Raw genomic sequence first — 22,450 nt, 5'->3', positions numbered from 1 at the left:
GGCAGGTATCACAGACATCAGAATTTGATACTTTTTTAAGTAATCGGGCTGCATGAAATGCATCTAACTCTTGAATTATAATTAATCTTTGGCAACTCTCAAGGTGCCCAAAGATCTCCTAGCATTTAGGGATGAGCTGTAGTATGATTTATTACTTTGCTGAAAATGGACAAGAGCATTGCGGAAGCTGGTGAAATCCCAGATGACAGAGATGGCTCTCTCGAGCCTGTGACTCCATTCCTGGGTTTTCTGGTTTATTGGGTTGTGTGGTCCTCTAGGGGGTTCAGCCTTGGCTTCACCCAGCCTCGGGCAGTAGCAAATTCAATAGTGTTTTGATTCAGTTCCAAATGCTAAGCCTGAAAGGAAAATGGATAAGCATTCATCAAAGAACAAGCATTTTTGCTGGAACCAGACGTAGAAATGGTTGCAAAAGAGAGAGGTGGAGTGTCCTTTGATGGCTGATTGGATAAACCTCCCTGGGAGCACAGCTGTATCTCTGAGCTTTTGTAACAGTGATGAACAGTGACAGCTGTACCAGGTGCTTTGAAGGGAGTAAGTAGCTAGCTTATGCATCTGCACCTGTCATTCACTTGCGTGGGAGAGCTGGAGCGCTGAAATTAAAGGAAAAGACATGATGATGTCTGTACATATTTTAAAACGTTTAGCCTTGATGGAAGAGTGTAAGATGCTTGATCCTTCCCTCCTTCCTATCCTCCATGTTTGTTTTTAAGACGGGAGCCGAGGTGAAGATCAGTATATGCATGTCCAACTGGATGGGGTTGTGTTTTCTTAAGGTTAGCTTGTGAGTGGATTTCATCAATGAGGTTTTCAGGTCACCCCAGTTCTTTAAAGTAAGGCCAAATGCTCTCCATTCAGGGTGAAAAATATGATTCAAATTCCAGTGGACAAAATTATTCAAGCCCTGAGCTCAGTTTCCCTTATGTGTGAAATGGGGATGATAACAAGGACCACGAAGCATGTGTATGTTTATGCCTGTGTGTATGTATAGTAATTGGCAGGGTGATGGGGATATAGAAAATGCTTAATGCATGTTAGCTTTGATTTGTTAAAGCAACATCCACTTGGAGAGACAGCTAATTACATGGTTTCCTTTCAAACAGAGGGTGAGGGAGGGATCAGACCTCAGGGAGGTTTTGAGTACAGTTTATCATTTGATAACAGAGGACCAGAGGCTGTTCTAGAGGCTGTGTTCAGTTGTCCTACAAAGTGGAAAGAACTACCCACCCCTCCACTGCACCCCACTTAGCAGCCACTGCACCCAATGATATCAGTATAAGTCAGGTTACCTTGCCTTGGTTATGTTTCTGAAATGTGCACTGGGTTACTTGTGTTTTTTAAACCCCTTCTTGTTCTTACTCAATGTTAGCAGGTAAGTGTAATTTAGAAATACATGGAGGGTTCCACATTAGCTTTCAGGACCTCAGGAAGCTCCTGCATTGGCTGGGGGCCCTTGAGCTGGGCTGCTTCTGGAAGCAGTAAATTAAAAATATGTCTGTCAGTGAAAGTTTCAGTTTCTCCCCAGTGCAGTTTTCATTCTCTGAAAGAAGGGACCTTTGTATTCCTGATTTTTTTTTTTTTTTAAGATACTTGGTTTTGCTTTTGATTCCTTTTTTCTTTTTTTCCTTTACAGCAATTTACAAGAGCAAATTCAATTTGTAATGCTGCGAAGGGACTTACACTTTGCATGAATAAAACATAAAAGTGTTTCATTTTGCTTGCAAAAACAAGTCCATTTCGAATTCTCTTTTGTAACTTCCCTTGCTGAGAAAATGGAATCTCTTAGGGGATTTCTTGATGTGGTTAAAATGAATATGAAAAGTATGTATACCAGAGGCATGAAGGGCAGATTCTCGTGAAATTCTGAGTGCTTCACTGAGCCATGTAATTTCAGAATTTATAAAGTTATTTGGGGTTTAGCATTTTCTTAAGGTTTTCAAGTGGGTTTGGTTTGTTCTGCAGAAATTCCTTATGGAGGAAGTTTACTTTGGATAGGGAGGTGATCCAGCTGTGACACCCCCTACTAATCCCCCAGGTTGATTCAGAGAAGCCTCTTATTATGATTAGCTAAGAAGTCTCCTTGGCGCCAGAGGCTGATTCCCTGTGGGGTGTCAGTGGTTGCTGGACAGAACTGAAGTTTTTGTCTTGTTCTTGAGACTCAACGCCAGCCTTAATTATGGTGCTTCTTAGAGTCCATTTGCATTATGCTGCCGTATGCTCACTCAGTCATGTCCAATTCTTTGCTACCCCATGGACTATAGCCCACCAGACTCCTTTGTCCATGGTATTTCCCAGGCAAGAATACTGGAGTGGGTTGCCATTTCCTTCTCCAGGGGATCTTCCTGACCCAGGGATTGAACCCATACCTCTTTATATCTCCTGTATTGGCAGGCAGATTCTTTGCCACTGGTATCACCCGGGAAGCATGATTACTAGGCAAAGGGAGGCCACCCTCCTCTTTCTTGACTGTTCTGTACTTTTCGTTCTTTTTGATCACAGTGAAGTAAATGTTAAGGCTCCCAGAGGCGCAGAGTGGGGAAAGGGGTTTCGTAAAGAGCCCTGCATTTCCAGTCAGAATTGGAACTGCAGCCCCAGGGAGCACTCAGATTGACCCACTCCTGTGGGAGGCTGTCGTGTGTGCCGGTGGCACTGAGTTGTAGAGCTGGCATTTTGCCTCCAGGGACTGGAGCAGGCGACCACAGTAGCACCTCGCATCTTGTTTCTGTGGACCTACAGGCTTCTCTTCCAAGGATGGGTTGGGAGGGACTTTACAACAATTTCAGGGGCTCTGCCAATCCTGGCCACAGCTCTCTTGTTTACTCACTGGGCCCTGGGAGAAAGCACGCTCCTCATTCTTGTAAAGAGGTATCAGCAGCAAGGAGACACGACTTCTGAACACAGGAGACTTGAGAGAGGGACTCTCTCTGCCTCTTGTGGCAGGTCTAGGAAGGGGCGCACAGATCCTCTGGGTGTTGCCAATAGTCTGCTATTCCGGTTTGTTTCTCATGAGAAAGGAAAGTGGTATAGTTGCAGGGTTTCAGACCCCATAAGTGGGATTTTCCAGGTCAGTGTAGCATGGAGCACTAATCGGGTCAGATGCTCATAGACTTCCCTTAAAATGAGGGGGGAAAAAAAGCTCTAGGGTCAGTTGGAAGAGTGTGTTAAACCAAGTGTAACAAGCCCCTTTGCTCCGGACCCTCTCACAGGTTCTCCTGTGCTGATGTGGACTAGAACTCTTTTCTTCATGTAAATGTGATCACATGGAACACACTTTAGGAAATACTGCTCTGGTTAATAAACTTGTTAATTTAAATTAGTGGCAATACTAGGTTGCTATTTTGTCTTTAGAAAGAATTGGAATTCCTTGTAATAAATAACCATTATAAGTGGAGACCCCCACTGGGCCTGCTCTAAGGAAATAAAATTCCTTCCTAATTAACAGCAACCCTCACAGCCATTGTGCACAAGTACTTTTTAAAAGCGCTTTCTTCTGCAGGTTGAATCTTGGCCCTGAGATACTGTTTGTGCTTATAGTTTGTATAGCAGAGCGTCTCTTCTGAGAACGTGTTTTATGCATCTCTTTTTCTCTTTTTGATGAACAATTTTTACCTTGTGGTAGATTATTCATAAGTTTTCAAATGTTTATCTTGGGCTTAACTGATTTAGTTAAGATCTCGGGGAACTTTTATCTAAATAACATAGTAAGTCTCAAGTGCACTGAGTAATTTTTTTTTTTTTTTCTCATTTTCTCTTCTCTTGGGATATTCCCAACTGGTTTTATCCACCAAGCTCCTGGTTTACGTTGCTTTAGAAGTCTCACCACACAGAATTCATGCTTTTGTTTTCCTGCCAGTGTTGTTTTGTGTTGATTCTTGTGAAAAATGCTACTTAATTTCGGGACTTGGGATGGAGGCTGATGCATGGGGCATCCTGACTGTAAACTAGTTAAAATATGTCAAACTGTAACTTACAGGCTTTTAAATGTAAAAGATGGCTGAGTAGCCAAGGTCTTTAAACCCTTTTATTTTAGGGATTAACTGAGGTCAGAGAGTGTGATTTGCCTTAAGTGACCCAGCTAACCAGGCAAAGAGAGACCCCTGGGCACTGTCCTCTGTCCAAGGAGGAGCTCCTCCGTTAATCCCGACAAGACATATGGATGGGCCAAAGTAACCTGGGGTCAGCAGGGAGACCAAGAACTCCACGATCTAGGCCTGGTCCCGTTCCTTAATGAGATAAAACCAGGGGTGTGAATTAACAGTAGAGGCCCCCGAGCTAAGAGTGTCTTTCCATCTTTAATGGATTATTTTAAAAAGGAAAGGTTAAAAAACAATATGAGACTCAAATGCGGTGGCCCAATATGGCCTGGTTCTTTACAGAAAGAGTGTTGAAGGTAATAATGCATTCATCATTATTGAATCAGGCGGTCATTGTGACTTCTGAAGGAAGTCTGTGGAAACAGGAAGTCCTGTTCTGCTGTCCGGTGTCTTCCTAGTCTGACTGGCCAAGGGACTTGTCTCTTAAGTTGACGGCGACCTGGAACCCTCGCACATCATGTTACGCCCACATTCTCGTCACATCCCTTTGGCCCCATGCCACTACAAAGGATTCTGGGAAATGGAGTCCCTAGCTGGGCCAACAGTTGCCAAGTCAATACCACTATCACCAAAGAAGAGGTGAAACAAGCAGGCTTCTGACAGTCTGGAAACGAATCACCTCCGTGTTCCCAGCCTGTGACCTATTGCTTCCTATGCCAGTTATTGGGCCGCTGTCCCTGAGCTCCAAACCCACTGTTCTCTGCTTGCTTTGTGAGGCTGGAGCCAGGACTCTGCAGACCACACTTCTGCTTCTCTGGTTTGCTGCTGTTACGTTAGGTTCAGACTTGACGGGACTGTGTGGCTGGAGGGAGGGAGGGACTTACTTCCTGCGGTGAGCTTCATCCTGGAACAGGATTTTTATCTCTGTGCATCAGTTATGACACAGTTTTCCCAATACAGAAATGCAGAACCACCAGCACAACTGGCTTAGGCACCCCCTTTAAAGGTCCGGGTCCCTGGTCCTGCTTCAAGTCTAGAGACACCAGCCCAGCATACCACCTCCTCCGTGTCAGAGGTTTTGCTCCATGGGGCTTCTCCAAACTTGTGGGTTTTACTAGTTCCAACCTCTGCCCTCTGCTCTCTCCACCCTCCAGGTCACAGCCCCCTCTTGCAGTGGCTGCCTTCATGATAACTTCTTCCTATTCCCCTTTCATTTTGTAGTTACCATTCTTTATATGATCTTCTCTCTCTGTTCCAATAACTGACGTGGTTCCGGTCTCCTGCCTCTACTCTCTGTTGTTGACCCTTAAATTGAATTAGCCCTGACTGCAGGAGGCGGTGTGGAAGGCGTGTCTGCCAAGAAGAGGGCTTTCAGGGACCAAGTTGAGTGCAGCTATTCTTTCTGTCCAGCCTTGCACACTGTCGGTGCCAAGGAAACATCCTTTCTAAATTGGTAGAAGTTGTCAGTGATAAAGGGCAGTTCTGTTTTAGGATTTTAGAAATAATGGGCCTCTTGGTTTCTGAGCTAATCAGAAAGTTACCTCTATTTTCACTTTGCCATTGTTTCTTTTCCTAGGGATGATGGAGGGAGGCGGGTCCTCACGGGGAGGATGGAAAGCCTCCTAATGACAAGTAGTCAGAGGGTTCTCTGAGCCAGCCGGTAATGAAAGATTGATGGAATTGCAAGATCTGCTGATAAAAGTTTAATCTAAGGTATATGCTGTCTTGCCTCAGGGAGAAAAGTCTTCAGGGAGACAGCAGTAATTCTCTCCCTTTGCTCCAATATTATCTTGACCTCTAGAGTTAATTTCTTTTTAATGCAGACACAGAGTAAGCAGAGGCATCGGGATTTACTTGACCATTCTGCCGACTTACACCTTGGTTGTATTTTATCTCTATGAAAGTGGTCTCCTTGCCTTCTATTAATCATGCCAGGATGCTAGCTAATACTTTCAGTCTAGAATAACCTTTACGGAAAGACACAGTAAGTGATTGTCTAAGAGGTCCCTCAGAGGAGTATGTGGAGGGTGTTTGCAAGCCGATCCATCTTGGTGTTGCTGTCCCTGTTGGTGGATGTATGAAAGACAACAATTTCTTCTGAGAAATGCATCTTCTGTTTTGATAACTGGTCCACTGTTTCTCATAAGCATGTTTCAGCACCAGGCAGTGAAATGTTGGGGCTTGAGGCTATCATGTCAAAAGGAAGCAAAAAATTGTGATGATGATCCCTGAGCAACTTCCATCTCTCACACTTCCCCTGACTCCCAAGTCAGATGAGGGATGGCCATTTCTGGATGCAGCAGAGGGGTGATCCATCATGCTAGGCTCCAGTGATTCACTGTCAGTCTGCAAAGTGCCACAATCTTCTTGGAACACTGGAGCCTTCCAAAACCAGAAGGCAGTATAGTATCAGTGATGACGTAGCCTAACGACCCACACCAACCTGGATTCACGTCTTAGCAGGAAACGTAACTGTCGTAACCCAGAGTGTCACTCAGTTATTGGACTGTTGTATGTACTTAAAAAATGATTGTTTGATAAGCCGCTAAAAGCCTTATGTTACCACAGATGAATAAGCAGTCACTGCTTTCATACACAAATCATCACCTCGAACTCTTACACTTAAATGTAATCATCTCAGATTTTGGGCTTCACGGTGCATACAATGATTGAGGGTATAATGCAACTCCTTTATTTTCTTGGGCTCCAAAATCACTGCAGCCATAAAATTAAGACACTTGCTCCTTGGAAGAAAAGCTATGACAAACCTAGACAGAATATTACAAAAGCAGAGACATTACTTCACCAATGAAGGTCTGTATAGTCAAAGCTATCGTTTTTCCGGTAGTCATGTATGGATATGAGAGTTGGACCATAAAGAAGGCTGAACACCAAAGAATTGATGCTTATGAACTGTTGTGTTGGAGAAGAGTCTTGAGAGTCCCTTGGACTATAAGGAAATCCAACCAGTCAATCCTGAATTCATCAATCAATCAAGGAAATCACTCCTGCATATTCATTAGAAGGACTTGATGCTGAAACAGAAGCTCCAATACTTTGGCTGCCTGATGCAAAGAGGCGACTCATTAGAAAAGACCTTGAAACTGGGAAAGACTGAAGGCAGGAGGAGAAGGGGACGACAGAGGACGAGATGGTTGGATGGCATCACTGACTCAATGGACATGAGTTTAAGTAAGCACCAGGAGATGGTGAAGGACAGGGAAGCCTGGTGTGCTCAGTCCATGGGGTTGCAAAGTCGGATACGACTGGGCAACTGAACAACAACAAATGATTCATTTCTACTCACAGAATCACTTCTGACAGCAAACGTGTCCGTGTTCCACACCAAACAACTCTCCAGGTCTCTGCCAACAGTAACTAAGTGTCCTGCAATGTAACTCAATTCCAACACTATCAGGAGTTAGCCCAGACCCCCAGGCTGAAGGCTCAGTCCCCACAAGACTGCCCCCACTTCAGTCACAAGTCCAGGCCACCCCCACATCTGCCAGAGCAGCTGTAAATCGGAGGCTCCCAGGGAGGTTTCTCCATTGGTTCAGTGATTTGCTAGAACAGTTTACAGAACTCAGGAAAACACTACTTACTGTTACCAGTTTCCTATAATGGATACAAATAAACAGCCAGAAAAAGTACATAGGGTGAGATTCAAAAGGGTTATGGGCTTCTGTCCCCATGGAGTTTGTGGGTATATCACTGTCCTGGCACCTGGATGTGTTCACCCCCAACCCCCAAAATTATCCCGACCCGATTGTTCAGGAGTTTTATGGAGGTTGCCTTACTCAGGCTGATTGATGAAATCATGGGCTCTTGGTGATTAGCTCGATCTCCAGGCCCTCTCACCTCCCTGGAAGTTGGGGTAAAACTGTAAATCCCTACCCTTTAATCACAGTGAGGTTTTTCTGGGACCAGCCTCCATCCTGAAGCTACGTAGGGGACCTCCAGACATCTCATTCGTGTACAGAAAGATCTGCTTGTCACTCTGCATGTTTCAAGGGTTTTACAAGCTCTTGTGTCAGAAACCAGGGACTAAGACCAACTATTATTACAAAAGGCACTCCTACCTCTCAGGAAATTACAAGGGTTTTAGGAGTTTTGTGGCAGGACAAAAACTAATATATATTTCTTATTATATTATAATATCACAGTGTACAGTTGGTCACTGGAGAAGACAAATTTGAGGACATTAGGTGGAATTCAAAAGTGTCTCACTGTATATAATTATGTCAAGATTTTGAGAGCTAGGGTGATCAAGAGAAGGAATACTGGAGTAGGAATCCTGCTGTTTGCAATTTAATAATAATCATGTTCTTCCCTCGCACTGGTACTGGGGGACACGTAGCATCCTAGCCTGTCCATCTGCAGTGGGGATCATTGCTGGAATGGCAGAGATGTGGAGGTGCCTTCATAGGACTGCCAGGCATTGTCCTCAGGGGCAGTACTTTTACTGAGGATGTAATATTTTCCAGTAGTCATGTACAGATGTGAGAGTTGGACCATAAAGAAGATTAAGTGCCAAAGAATTGATGCTTTGGAATTGTAGTGCAGGAGAAGACTCTTGAGAGTCCCTTGAACAGCAAGGAGATCAAACCAATGAATCCTAAAGGAAATCAACTCTGAATATTCATTGGAAGGACTGATGCTGAAGCTGAAGCTCCAATATTTTGGCCACTTGATGCAAAGAACCAACTCATTGGAAAATACCCTGATGCTGGGAAAGATTGAGGACAGAAGAAGGGGGTGACAGAGAATGAGATGGTTGGATGGCATCACCAACTCAATGGACATGAGTTTGAGCAAGCTCTGGGAGATGCTAAAGGACAGGGAGACCTGGCCTGCAACAGTCCATTGGGTCACAAAGAGTCAGACATGACTTAGCAACTGAATAACAATATTTCCTTAAAGTATTAGCCTGGGTCAATCATAACAGATTATAAAAATCAGTAGAAACTTTAAAACATAGGATGTTGGCATGATTTTGTCTTTGACTTTAAATATCTAAAACTCTTCTGTTATTGGTTCCTTGTGAGTCTTGACTTGATGAGATGATGCCTCTTCAAGGGCTAACATTAATGTTTAGAATCCCCTGGCCCCCTGCCACAACCAAGGGGCTTACTGTGTCCCTAACCCTCTTATTAAACTAGACTTGATGCTTACATATCACAGCTGTGAATTAAAGCCTGGCAATGAATTGCATATGTGAGAGTTATTTTTTTAATAGAGAAAGGTGAGAATTTGTAAAAATTATCTTGTAATGAAAGTTCAGTCCAGTCACTTGGTCTCCATGACTTCCACCCTTCCTTCCGGCATGAAGGCATGTTCATGCCTGGGTTGGCATGAGTCACACCAGCTGCCACTGGGGTCCATGCTTCTCTTCTCCAGTTCGCTTGCCTCTCTCCTTCGGCAAGAGGACAACCGAGTTATGCTCCCTTCTTTATTAATATGTTTGCTGCTTTTCCTCTTAGCAGCACCTGTGGGCTCCAGCACTGCGTCTCCTGTTGCTTTATTATACCTTCAACTGGGAGTCTTCTTTTCCAGGCAGTTCCCAAAGAGTGCTCTTGGAGCTACTCTTTAGAAAAAGGAAGAGAAGGAAGGAAATAAAAAATAAGAATTAAGAAATTGAAGTCAGGGTCCTCAAACAAGGACTCATTTCTGAAGGTAAAGTCCTGGGAGCAGAGTCAGGCAGGCATGGTTTCAGTGGCCACAGATTAGAAGTACCAGATTAGAAAGTGAAAGTGAAGTCGCTCAGTCGTGTCCGACTCTTTGCAACCCCATGGACTGTAGCCTACCAGGCTCCTCCGTCCATGGGGTTTTCCAGGCAAGAGTACTGGAGTGGGGTGCCATTGCCTTTTCCAGATTAGACTTGGGCCAAATAAAAATGAGCCAAAGAGTTCATTTTTAGTGGAAAGGGTAAATCTTGAGAAACCCAGGAAGAATCATTTGGATTATAAATAAAGGAACACAGAGGCAGTGACAGGTTCATCTGGCACCATTCACATATCCAGCAAAGTTGAGTGGAATGGGGAGGGAGTGGAGAGTAAGAAAAAGAAAACCTAGGAAAGTCTGTTATTTTGCCTGGTATTTCACACCAGAAACATGCCAAAGGGGAAGAAGGGTCTGAAAATACTGGGGTGGAATAGGTGGGGTAGGGGTGCAAAATTACAGCCTCTGCAGGAGCCCAGGGTTGCAGGAGGCTGAGTTCAGGGCTTGCTGGCAAACAGAGCAGTCAGGTACTGGGGCAGGGGACTGGCCATGCACAGAAGGCCACCATTCTCTGAAGGCAGTGCCTTGCGCTTATAGTTGCTTCTCTAGGCCCTGTCTTGCCAAGTCTGCCTCTTTGGATGAGTGGCTCCAGCTGCATTTTCAAGGGCTCCTCTTTTCATGCACAGAGCACCCTGGCCCATTAGAGATCCACATTCGGGCAGGACTCAGGCACCCAGGCCCCGGATCCTGGACCACCCAGCTAAGAGCAGGGCAGGTCATGGTAGAGTGGAGGGTCCCTTTGTGGCTGGAAAATTGTGGCCCCTGCCTCTTGATCCCTAAATCTTTTCTTGGCACCCCCCTAAGGGAGTACTCCTATGTATAAATTTATTGGAAACAAAGCCAGAAAAATCTAAGTCTCAGTTATTAGCCCAGTAGAACCAAATGTTTCTACAAAGGCACTGAAAGCAGGTGAGTCCCAGGAGACAGACTACATAGGGAACGACAGCCTGTGGGGCGGGGTCAGCTGTGCAGGAATTTTACAGACGGCACCAGTTGTTTGATTACCAAAGCTGTGCAATAGGTATTTGGCTCAGACTGAAAGTATCTGATTCTCCCTGGCCCTGATCCACCAGCAGCCCTCCCACCCTTCAGTGTTTGAACATAACTGGAATGGGGATTGGGATAATGATGAGAGAGCACCAGTCATTCCTAAATCTGTAAGCATCTGTCTGAGTTCTAGTGAATTCATCCACCTTATGAAAGAAGCTTCTCTCCTTCCTGCAAACCATGAGGCTGTAGACAGCGGTGTGTGCATAGCGCCTCCTTGGCCAACCTATAGCCAGGTCACGTTTGCCCTCAGTCCACTGTGGTTCATGGCTCTGCTGTCTAATCAGCTGCACAGCCAACAACTTACTGCCCCCACCAACATGTAGGAGTGGTCAGGCACTAAGGATTCTGTCCCTTCCCCCGGCATGGTGGCCAAGTGCACAGGTCCAGCTACACTGAATTGTGCCCTCGCCCTGCACTTCCCTTCCCTTATCTGCTGTCCTTTCCCGCTTGCCCACTTTCTCCTCATGTAGCCTTTATGTTTCCTTGGATTGAACCGGCCATTCCCTCCTCCAGGGCATAACCCAACCCAATGGGAACTTAAATCCCAGCATCTCTGAAGGGAGCCTTATTTAACTTGATGATTATGTCTGTGTGTGTTCACTCACATGAAAATAAATTTTGCAAGGAGAATTAGATTTTTTTTTATTTGCTGTGTGAGCCCCCACATTCTTTGTAGCCATCTGTTTTTTGTGTCATTGGCTTTCAAGCTATTTTGTCCTAACCCGTAAGAAACATAGTTTATGACACGATCTAGTTTTTCCCCTCCCTGCCTTCCCTTTATTCACACAAAAATTGCACACAACAATACTTATCTTTGCAGTGTGTTCTGTTCCTTGATTTTTTTTTTTCTTTGCTACACTCTATTTAACTTTTTGAATGCTGCTTTTACCCTAATTGATTATGGTCTGAATTACACTGATCTTTGGTTACCTTTTCCAAAAAGTCCTTGAACTGACCACTCTACCAGCCTAATACCTGGTGTTTAAATTTAAAAAGATTGCATAAACAAATAATTTGGGGAAACATCTTATTCTCAGAGAGCCCGGAATACACAGCTTACCTGTTTAAGGCTCTAAGCTCTCCTCTGTGCATGCTCAGTTATGTCTGACTCTTTATGACCCCATGGGCTGTAGCCCACCAGGCTCCTCTGTCCATGGGATTCTCTAGGCAAGAATACTGGAGTAGGTTGCCATTTCCTTCTCCAGATCTTCCCATGTTTCCTGCATGTCCTGCATTGGTAGACAGATTCTTTACCATTGAACCATTGGGCTTCCCAAGCTGTCCTGAGCTTAACACTCTGTGAGCGTAAAACACATTATTTGCTTCCTACCAACGAACTTCAGGGAATCAGTGGCATTTCTGGGGCCCACCAGATTAGAAAACACTGCAGTGCACTGATTGAGAGACTCTGAATGATGACTCTCTATCACAGTCTGTCATCACAGATCTCTGTTTTAGATTTTCATTTGCCTAGCACTCCACTCCCCATGCCTGCACTGAGAAGTGTGGTATTGTCAGAAGCACAGCTTTCGGTGCAGTCAGTGGATTCTCCTTAAAGAATTTAGTTAACCAGGGCACTCAAAGCCGGTGCACTGGGACAACCCAGAGGGATGGGATGGGGAGGGAGGTGGGAGGGGGGTTCGGGATGGGGGACACATGTACACCTGTGGCTGATTCATGTCAGTGTATGGCAAAAACCACCACAATATTGTAACGTAATTAGCCTCCAATTAAATAAATTTTAAAAGAATTTGGTTTATGGTGCAAATTGCATAATTTGTCATGTTTCTCTCTTTGCCAGGAAGTTTCAAGTTAAAGCAAACTTTCAGTTGCAGTAATATTACACTGAACCATATGACTGCCTTTTTTGAGGATCTGAGATGGTTGGATGTAGTTCAAATTAATATTTAGCCTAACCGATTTATAGAATCACTTCCTTCTTCCATTTGGTTTTAAATCTTATTCTAATTTAAGAGCCTGCTAGAATATGTGTCTTCTGTTGTAAACCACTTTATTCTTTTGGAAAGCAAATGGATATAAATTTTAATAAGTAAATAGAGTCCAGCTGTAATGTCCCATTAACCAATAGAGTGTTTAAAATACAGATTTTTTCCTGATTTCCCTATTATTCAGTAGTTGGTAAATGCTGTGGATTCTGCAATGAGGAGTATTTTGAGGGAAATTTTTTTTCCCCTGTACAATCCCTGGGTGGCTATGAGAACAACAAATTAAAAAATATATCTTTGTAGACAATGAATATTTATTGACCAGTCCAAATGATACTTGCTTTCTGCATGAATTAGAGAATAATAGTGTCACAGAAGCCACCTCAGCCCTCAAGGTACTTGCTCACAAGGCTAGTTTTCTCCACCAGGGATCTCATTACAAAGATAAGCAGCAGTTACTAAAAACATTACATCTAATGGATGGTGTGGAATTTCTTAATATATTTCCTCCATAGAGTCGGTGGCCTAGAGTAATGGGTGAGCCCCTTTATTGTCTAGAGGAAATATTTTGATTTATCTCTGTATAGCTTCTAGCTTAAGAGTTGCTTTGGGTTTTTTTTTTTTTTTAACTTAGAAGAAACTGTAGAAGATATTTATTAAAAAAGATAAAACCTAATCCTATTCATTAAATTCGTTAAGTCAAAGGTTGAAATAAAAGGGAGGGAAATTTTTTTAAATAAAAGATAAGGTTTTAATATGTCTATACTGAACAAATTAGAGTGCCTCACTTTTAAAAAAAGAGGTGTATATCTTAAGTCTTTGAATCTTGAGTCACTTTTAATCATCATGTTGTTAATCATTGCCATAGGCCTTGGACTCATACTATTAGAATAGATTATAGCAAAGAAGTATGTTAACCAGGGCAGGAGGAGAGTAGAAACGGCTGTCATCATCCAGAAGGGGCACTGAGTTTTGTTTTTTTAACTTTGTAATTTAACCATAATTGTACCTGTGCATCTTTAAATGATCTGTCAGGGTGGCTTGCTTTATGCCCAAGGCCACATCGTCCTTGTGCCCGCCTTGAAGTTGCAGACTGTGGGATATCTTTTCTCCCTCCTTCTTCCTCTCCTGTGTGGTCCCATCTACCTCTCTGGGAACTTATTAGACACGCATATATTAAGTCCCCAATATGTGTCAGCCACTGTGCTTGGCACCAACGATATAACTATGAACAAGCGCTTCATGGTTCCTGCTTTCATGCGTGATACTAAATGGAATAGTAATAGCAAGTAATCAAGTAATTAGATGAGTTCTTCAGTCCCATGAAGCACTTTGTAGTATAGCTATCAAGATAGCAAACTATCATATACTAAGTATATGGCACGTCCTTATCACTTAGTCCAGGTCCCACCTCTTCTGTTAGTCTTTTTGTCACCATTTGTATCAGTCAGCACTGTCTAGGTTATACTTCAGTAACAATCAAGACCAGTGGCTTAGGACAGTCCTCATTCTACTAAATGTCCATGCCATGTTGGCTGGAGGTACTGTTCCTTGTAGTACCTCCTTATTCTGTGTCCAAGGCAGAAGGGAGTGCCACGGTTTAGAGTTTTGCCAGCCATGGTGTTAGGAGGAAAACATGCACTGACTCTTAAAACTTCTGCCTAGGAACAACACTTAACACTTTTTCTCACACTTCTCTGGCCAAAGCAAGTTACATGTCCAAGTGTGACTTCAGGAGATGGGGAGATTTACTTCCCTAGAAAAGGGACTGGATATATTCATATCACTGCAGTGCCCTATGATCTCTTTGATCTCTCTACTCATGTAGATCTTAAATGACACTTCATCATTCAACCCTGTGTAGTTACTTAATGTAAATGTGTGCCCCTCCCCAGTTAGATTATAAATTCCCTCATAACTAGCACATGTTTTATTCTTCCTTATGTGTAATTCAGCATGATGCTGGCCTTATGTTAGGTTCTTAAAAATGATCATAAATTGTATGAAGGCGAGAAGAGAGAATAATCAGAACTCTCTCCATGTTTTAATATAATGCTTGATAGTCTACTGAGGATCTGTGTACACTATCTCCTTTAATCTTTTCAAGGACCAAAGGACATAATATTATGCCTTTAACAGATGAGAAAAGTGAGACCCAGACCTTGTACATGAGTTGCTTACTATTGCACCAAAAAAAAAAAAAAAGTGATTGAGCTACATCTGAAACCATGAATTCTAAATCCTGGGCCAGTGGTTTTTCCTACTCCTGTAGTTGTTAATGTGAACACTCCGATTTTTAACTTCTGCTGAGGATCACACAGGGGAAGGGAGAAGGAAACTTCAGAAAGAATTGAAAGCCCAAGATGTAGCTCCTGGCATTTGGGTGATAGCAGAGCTGAGGGGGACACACAGCAGAACTCTCGGCTTGAATTCAGCAGGCCAGTGTATTAGTTTATCTGTAGCTCCTGTAACAAATTATCATGAACTTGCTGGTTGAAAACAATATAAATTTGTTCTCTCAGAGTCTGAAAACCAGGAGTTCAACATCAGTTTCATGAAGCCCAAATCAAGATGTTTGTAGGTTCACTGTCTCCAGAGCTCCTGGGGAAGAATCCATTCCTTGCCTCCTCTTCCAGCTGCTGGTGGCTGCTGGTGTTGTTTGGCTGTGCCATCACTCCTGTCTCCACATCCTCTTTCTGTAGGCTTCTCTTCTAAGTTTGTGATCTCCCTCTGACTCTCCCTGGTAGGGATGTGTGTGATTAGATTTAGAACCCACCCAGATAATCCAGGAAAATATCCCCATGTCAAGATCATCAGCTCTGCTCTATGTTACATGGCAGCCTGGACGGGAGGGGAGTGTGGGGGAAAATGGATACATGCGTATGTATAGTTGAGTCCCTTTGGTCTCCACCTGAAACCATCACAACATTGTTAATCGACTATACTCCAAAATAAAATCAGTTTATAAAAAGAGATCATCAATTTAATCATTTCTGCAAAGATCCCTTTTCCATATTAGGTAACAACAACAGGTTCCAGAGATGAGGGTCTGATATTGATACCTTTGGGACCATTAGGGTGCTGGGAACCTCTTCTGCTACTCCGCTTTTCTCCCCTGCTCTGCCCCTCTTTTATCCTCGCCCATCTCTGTCTCCCCTCCGAGTGGTACAGGTTATATGGTATATTGAAAGGATCTCTGGAGTCTGATACACATCCAGTTAATTCCTGGATCTGCCTCTTCTTGGCTGTGTGACTTTGGCAAGTGAATTACTTACCCTGAGCCTCAGTGTCCTCCTGTATAGAGACAGAGGTCTTAGAACCTGTGTGCAGCTTGGTGTGAGATGATAAATGAGACAGGGCCTGGCAGGGGCACCTGGCCCCAGTGGGCACCTGCCCGAGTGCCCCACCCCCGCTCTGCGCTGTCCCTCATTTAGGCTCCCCATCCTCTGCACCCATAGGGCTGGGCCTGGTGGGCTGCAGGTAGAGATGCTGCCCACGGACATTCCTGGAGCACCTCCTCCCATTTATTTTTCTTCGTGACTCTAAAAATACACAATGTTCATTAAATAATTAATCATCCTTTCCTAGAAGAGTTATTTCATTTCACGGGTGAACAGTTTATTGCCAGAGAAACTATGTCTTCCTCCAAAATGATGTATAACATGATTTGGTATCTGCATTTTTAGACACTTGAATGTTTTCTTTCTCTCTGCCAGTTAAACTTGAAGGTAATGTAGTACTCATTCATTTGCACTTTTTTTCTTTTCTAGAGATATAGATGTGCATAGTAGAGCAACCTCGTATTTTTCCATTTCTAAAATAGTATGTAAAACCTGATATGTTAATGTGCACGAATGCCAATAAGTTTTAGTATTTAGTAAATATTGAGTAGTAATAAATACCATAGGTAGCAAGCCTTTATAATATTAAGCCTATGAAGAAAATTAAACAGTTATATAATTGGCAAGGAAATGAATGCAAACGTAAAAAGAAAAATATATGAAAGCCATTTTTTCTCAAACCCATTTTTGCGGTTTTACATACTTGTCTGCCTTCAGAATCTAAAATGCTAGGCTAGTTTATAAAGCAGTCCCTTTAGACATTTGCCTTATTTTTAGGAAATGTTGATCCTAATGCTAGGTTAGTAAATAGGGATTATTTGCCCTCTTGTCTCTGATGACATAAGGGGTCTGAAATGCTGTGTGGAGAAGAACCAGGAAACCAAAACCAGCTGAGGGGTTCCACCAGCTGAGGGGTTCCTTGCCCTGTTAGTCGTGTCTGCAGTGGAGCAAAACATGGGCGCGGCACAGCGTGACTAAAGCACAGGTAATTATTGGAACGTACTCCATCTAGGCCGTCACACAGTTAGCTTGACCCAGGGTCATTGGTTAGCATTAACTTTTACACAGGAAAGGCAAAAAATGGCGGGGGGAAGAGAGTGGTCAAATATCGAATACTCTCAATATGTATCCATTATATCTGAAACTTATGATTTCTTGATAAATATCGAGGGAAGAAAGGAGGCAGAGACTTGCTCTAGAGTACTGTGACCGTGTGTGCCGTGGGAAAACTTGGTTTCAGAATTTGGGGCTGAGTTTGTAGTGGTTCCCAGCACAGAGAGGTCCACAGTGTTCAGAACGACCAAGAACATCCTGTAACTTCATTTGTGGATAAACAGCATACATGCAGTGTTCGAATATTAAATCCTTAAAGCATTTGCATTGCCTCTCAACAGATGCGCAGTGCTGGCAACAATGTGGTCTTTTGTTTTTGGTTGCCACACCCCTGGAAGGGGGAAGATGGACTTTAAGATGTGAATCCCCTCTGTGGGAGAGGGAGAGGGTGGGAAGATTTGGGAGAATGGCATTGAAACATGTAAAATATCATGTAAGAAATGAGATGCCAGTCCAGGTTCGATGCACGATACTGGATGCTTGGGGCTAGTGCACTGGGACGACCCAGAGGGATGGTATGGGGACGGAGGAGGGAGGAGGGTTCAGGATGGGGAACACATGTATACCTGTGATGGATTCATTTTGATATTTGGCAAAACTAATACACTTATGTAAAGTTAAAAAATTAAAAAAATTTAAAAAAAAAGATGTGAATCCCAGCCCTGCCACCAACTGTTAAGGTCTTCTTGTGCAAGTTATATAACCTCTTCACTGACATCCATTTCCTCATCAGAGAATAACATTGTGTCCCACCTAGGAGGAACACTTTTTTTTTAATCTGTTGTTTTAAAATTATTTTTTAATTGAAGATAATTGAATTACAATGCTTTGTTAATTACTGCTGTACAGCAAAGTGACTCAGTTATACATATATACGCATTCTTTTCATATTCTTAGATTCACTTTTTTTTTTATTGGAATATAATTGCTGAGCTTTTGGTAAGAGTTGAGAACAGTGTCTGGCACATCCATAGTAAGAACCCCAGTCCTTTGGCTCTCAGTTCCATTCCTCGCCTCCCCTGCTGACCTCTGACCCTGCAGGCCGTTTCTAGCCTTCACCTGGGTTTGGCCACTGGAAGCAGTGAAGGCTGGGGGAAGGGAGACCATGGTTCCTTTCCCGGCTGTTCGCCTCCAGGCTGTGCCTCCTCATGGCTCCAGCCACCCCTGCCCAGGCTGGCAAGGCTGTGGTTCTGCTGGGAGCCTCTACCACCTCCTGCGTGGGCCCTTCAGCCTGGAGGTGGTAGGTCGCTTCCTGCTATTGCTAATTCCGAGTGCCGCTCTGTCTCCTGTCTGCTTTTCAGCTCTTCCACCACCCGTCTGTTTCAAATACTAAGAGCAGTTTTTGTTTTCCTTGCTGTGCCCTTAATAATAGACTGTAAACATTTACTGTCGCTGTTGTTGTTCCTGTTGTCATCATTGTCTCATGCTTCAGAGGAAACTCTGGAGTAACCCTGAGGCTCAGGAAGTGAAATGAGTTAACCAGGATCCCATAGCTGGTGGGTGACAGACGCCAGCATAAAACCCTTTCACTCCATCTCTCCTACCAGCCTTTGGATGGGCTAGTATCCTTGACTCTTAATTAGTCTGAACATACAATGTATGTCTTGCCTAGGGGCCCACTTCCTTTTTGACTCCCACATACTGGAGTGACATATGCGGAGGAACAGCCATCCTCACCACCAGCGATTGCTTTTGGGATCATACATCACCAAGTCACAACTGACCTCAGTCTTCATGGGAGGGTGCAGGTTCCATCACAGTAGAGAATGGGGGGTTACTAAAGATCGTTGATTACAAGCAACAGAAAACAAATCGCGTGATCTTAAGCAAAAGACACAGCTTCCCAGGTGGTGCAGTGGTAAAGAATCCACCTGCCGATGCAGGAGACACAGGTTCAATCCCTGGGTCGGGAAGATCCCCTGGAGGAGGAAATGGCTACCCACTCCCATCTTCTTGCCTGGGAAATCCCACGGACAGGGGAGCCTGAAGAGCTGCAGACCATGGGTCGCAAAGAGTCAGAAGTGACTTTGTGATGAGTGCACACACACGCAAGCAAAAGACAGTTTGGTTGTCTTCTGAAACTCTGAGGCAGGGAGATGACCAAGATGAGAGAGAAGAGTCTGACGAAGTGTCAGGATCATATCTATCTTTCATCTCGATTCTTGGCTTCGTCCTCTCTTCTTAATTCTTATGGTAGAAATGACCCTGCTCTCTACGCCAGCCCTTCAAGATGCCGAAGGGAAAGAAGGCCAAGGGGAAGAAGGTGGCCCCGGCCCCGGCCATGGTGAAGAAGCAGGAGTCCAAGAAGGTGGTCAACCCCCTGTTCGAGAAGTGGCCCAAGAATTTTGGCTTCACACAGGACATCCAACCCAAGAGGGACCTCACCCGCTTTGTCAAATGGCCCCGCTACATCCGGCTGCAGCAGCAAAGGGCTATTCTATATAAGCGGCTGAAAGTGCCTCCTGCAATTAACCAGTTCACCCAGGCCTTAGACCCACAAACAGCTACTCAACTGCTTAAGCTGGCCCACAAGTACAGACCGGAGACAAAGCAAGAGAAGAAGCAGAGGCTGCTGGCCCGAGCTGAGAAGAAAGCCGCCGGCAAAGGCGATGTCCCCACCAAGAGGCCACCTGTCCTTCGAGCAGGGGTCGACACTGTCACCACCCTGGTGGAGAGCAAGAAGGCTCAGCTGGTGGTGATCGCTCACGACGTGGATCCCATCGAGCTCGTGGTCTTCCTGCCTGCCCTGTGCCGCAAGATGGGGGTTCCCTACTGCATCATCAAGGGCAAGGCCCGGCTGGGGCGCCTGGTCTACAGGAAGACGTGCACCACTGTAGCCTTCACACAAGTCAACTCGGAGGACAAGAGTGCCCTGGCTAAGCTGGTGGAAGCCATCAGGACCAATTACAACGACAGATACGATGAGATCCGTCGTCACTGGGGAGGCAGCGTCCTGGGGCCGAAGTCAGTGGCTTGCATCACCAAGCTGGAAAAGGCGAAGGCCAAAGAGCTGGCCACCAAGCTGGGCTGAGTGTGCACTATGGAGTTTTCTGTGCATAAAAGTAATAAAAAAGATTCTCCTTCAAAAAAAAAAAAAAAATGACCCTGCACAATACTTTTCCAGCCAGTGTGAGTGCAGTGTCTCAGTTACAAATTCCTAAGGGAAGAAGAGACTCATACTCAGCATAGACCAGGCATAGACCATCCTGGTCAGACTGGCCAGGTCACTTCATACAAGATGTCAGCCAGGGGCCCGCTGCTGCCACATAGGTTGGGGCGGTGTGGTGTTTCCCAGAAAAGGGGATCACAAGTGTGCACTAGAGAGCTCACTTCAAGATTCTAACAGTCTACTTCACAATCACAGGAAGCCACATTTGGGTGCCCACCATCTGCCAGAAACAGTGGTAATCACATTATATCTTGTTTTGTGGGTTTTTTAATTTTAATTCTCAATAACAGCATTAGGAGGCAGATTTTATTCTTTGCATTTTGTGGCTGGGGAGAGGACAAAGGGAAAATTATGCATTTGTGCAGTATAAGCTGCACAGGGCAACTGAAATGGTAAGGGACTTTGCTTCTAGAAGGAATTAAAATACATTAATTCAGAGTGGCAACACTGGTTTGCTCATGCTGATCAGAAGTTATGATTAGTGGCTAAGTATAACTTTGATTAACAGAGAAAAGTGGCATGGGGACAAATCAAAGTAGCTCGTATTTGTGTGAGAAATGTGTGTTAAAAGATCTTAGGTGGTTAAAATTATAAAACAGTATGTTGGACCAATTTGGTCCAACTCCCACTCTTTGAAAATAAGAAATTTTGCTTGAGGTAAGTAATCTAGCTGTTTTGTGGGAAGCTTCTTCAGCTTCTAAGATGATTCAGAGCTTGGAATTACTGACTTAGCCTTCTGACTATATCAGGAGTGTTTAAATATATTTTCCACTCAGTTAATAACTCATGAATTCGTTTAAATTTATCATCAGTGCACTCAGAAGTCATCAAAGTAGACTCTGAGCTGTGAACATTTGGCTGTCTCCTTCTGGTTAATCCTGACACATCTCACATGTCATAGTTTTCCAGAACTCTAAAAATGAGATTACTCCCTATTAAAATTGATCATTAGATTATTGTGTTCTTGAAGATAAAATTTTAACTTGCTTAAATGATATGGTCTCCCCTCTTTTCCTCAAAAAATGTTTTATATGAGTGGAGAAGGTGGAATCTGTAGCCTCATAGACTAGTGATGCTCAAACCTGAACACATATCAGAATCAGCTGTAGATCTTTATGAATACAAAGAAAGTTGAATCCCTAGACTTCTCTGATGGTCCAGTGGTTAAGAATTCACCTGCCAGAGCAAGGGACATGTGTTTGATCCGTGGTCCAGGAAGATTCCACGTGCTGCAGAGCGACTTAGCCCACGTGGCACAACAGCTGAAACCTGCGTGCCTAGAGCCCACACTCAGCAACAAAAGAAGCCACCACAGTGAGAGGGCTGCACGCCACTACTGCAGAGTAGCCTCCACTTACCACAACTAGAGAAAGCCCATGCAGCAACAAAGACCCAACACAACCAAAAAAAAAGAAAGCTGAGTCCATCCTCAAAAGTCTCTGATACAGTAGGTCTGGGGTGGGACCTGAGATCTTACATTTCTAAAGAGTTCCCAAGTGAGGCTAACTTTAGCTACAGACCGCTCTTGGAAAACAGTGCTCTAGGCTGGAGAAAGAATTTGCTGAGAATAATGCTTGCAGTTTTGTAGCTTTAAGAGAAAGTGTTGGGGGTGGCAGGTTTAAATAATTAGTCTCTATAGTCACTGCTACTGCTGCTGCTAAGTCCCTTCAGTCGTGGCCGATTCTGTGCGACCCCATAGACGGCAGCCCACCAGGCTCCCCCGCCCCTGGGATTCTCCAGGCAAGAACACTGCAGTGGGTTGCCATTTCCTTCTCCAATGCATGAAAGTGAAAAGTGAAAGTGAAGTCACTCAGTTGTGTCCAACTCTTATCGACCCCATGGACTGCGGCCCACCAGGCTCCTCCATCCATGGGATTTTCCAGGCAAGAGTTCTGGAGTCGGGTACCATTGCCTTCTCCTCCAGCTTTTTGTAAGGAACTCAATTTGGAATCTATGATTTTCCTTTCTTTAGGGGGAAAGATAAAAAGTAGAGGAGGATTT

General features: G+C 44.2%; 1 protein-coding gene and 1 pseudogene across 18 annotated transcripts in view; both read left to right on the top strand.

Annotated features, from left to right (window-relative positions):
* APBB2 (amyloid beta precursor protein binding family B member 2) overlaps positions 1-22,450 on the top strand; it is a 384,146-nt gene that overhangs the window by 313,421 nt on the left and 48,275 nt on the right. For 8 of the 17 annotated variants that reach the window (XM_027544336.1, XM_027544335.1, XM_027544333.1 and 5 more), the window contains one exon: positions 434-439. The exons of the other annotated variants lie outside the window; for them this stretch is intronic. In XM_027544336.1, the coding sequence (XP_027400137.1) occupies positions 434-439 (6 nt within the window). The remainder of the gene's footprint in view (positions 1-433; positions 440-22,450) is intronic. 17 annotated transcript variants of the gene reach the window in all.
* LOC113894235 lies at positions 17,809-20,380 on the top strand (annotated as a pseudogene). The gene has a single exon (XR_003511520.1). The product of XR_003511520.1 is annotated as a 60S ribosomal protein L7a pseudogene (transcript).

Source organism: Bos indicus x Bos taurus, chromosome 6, assembly GCF_003369695.1.
Source record: "Bos indicus x Bos taurus breed Angus x Brahman F1 hybrid chromosome 6, Bos_hybrid_MaternalHap_v2.0, whole genome shotgun sequence".
Lineage (NCBI taxonomy): Eukaryota > Metazoa > Chordata > Mammalia > Artiodactyla > Bovidae > Bos > Bos indicus x Bos taurus.
Note: the sequence above shows the minus strand (reverse complement) of the source record. Positions and strands in the feature narration are given on the sequence as shown.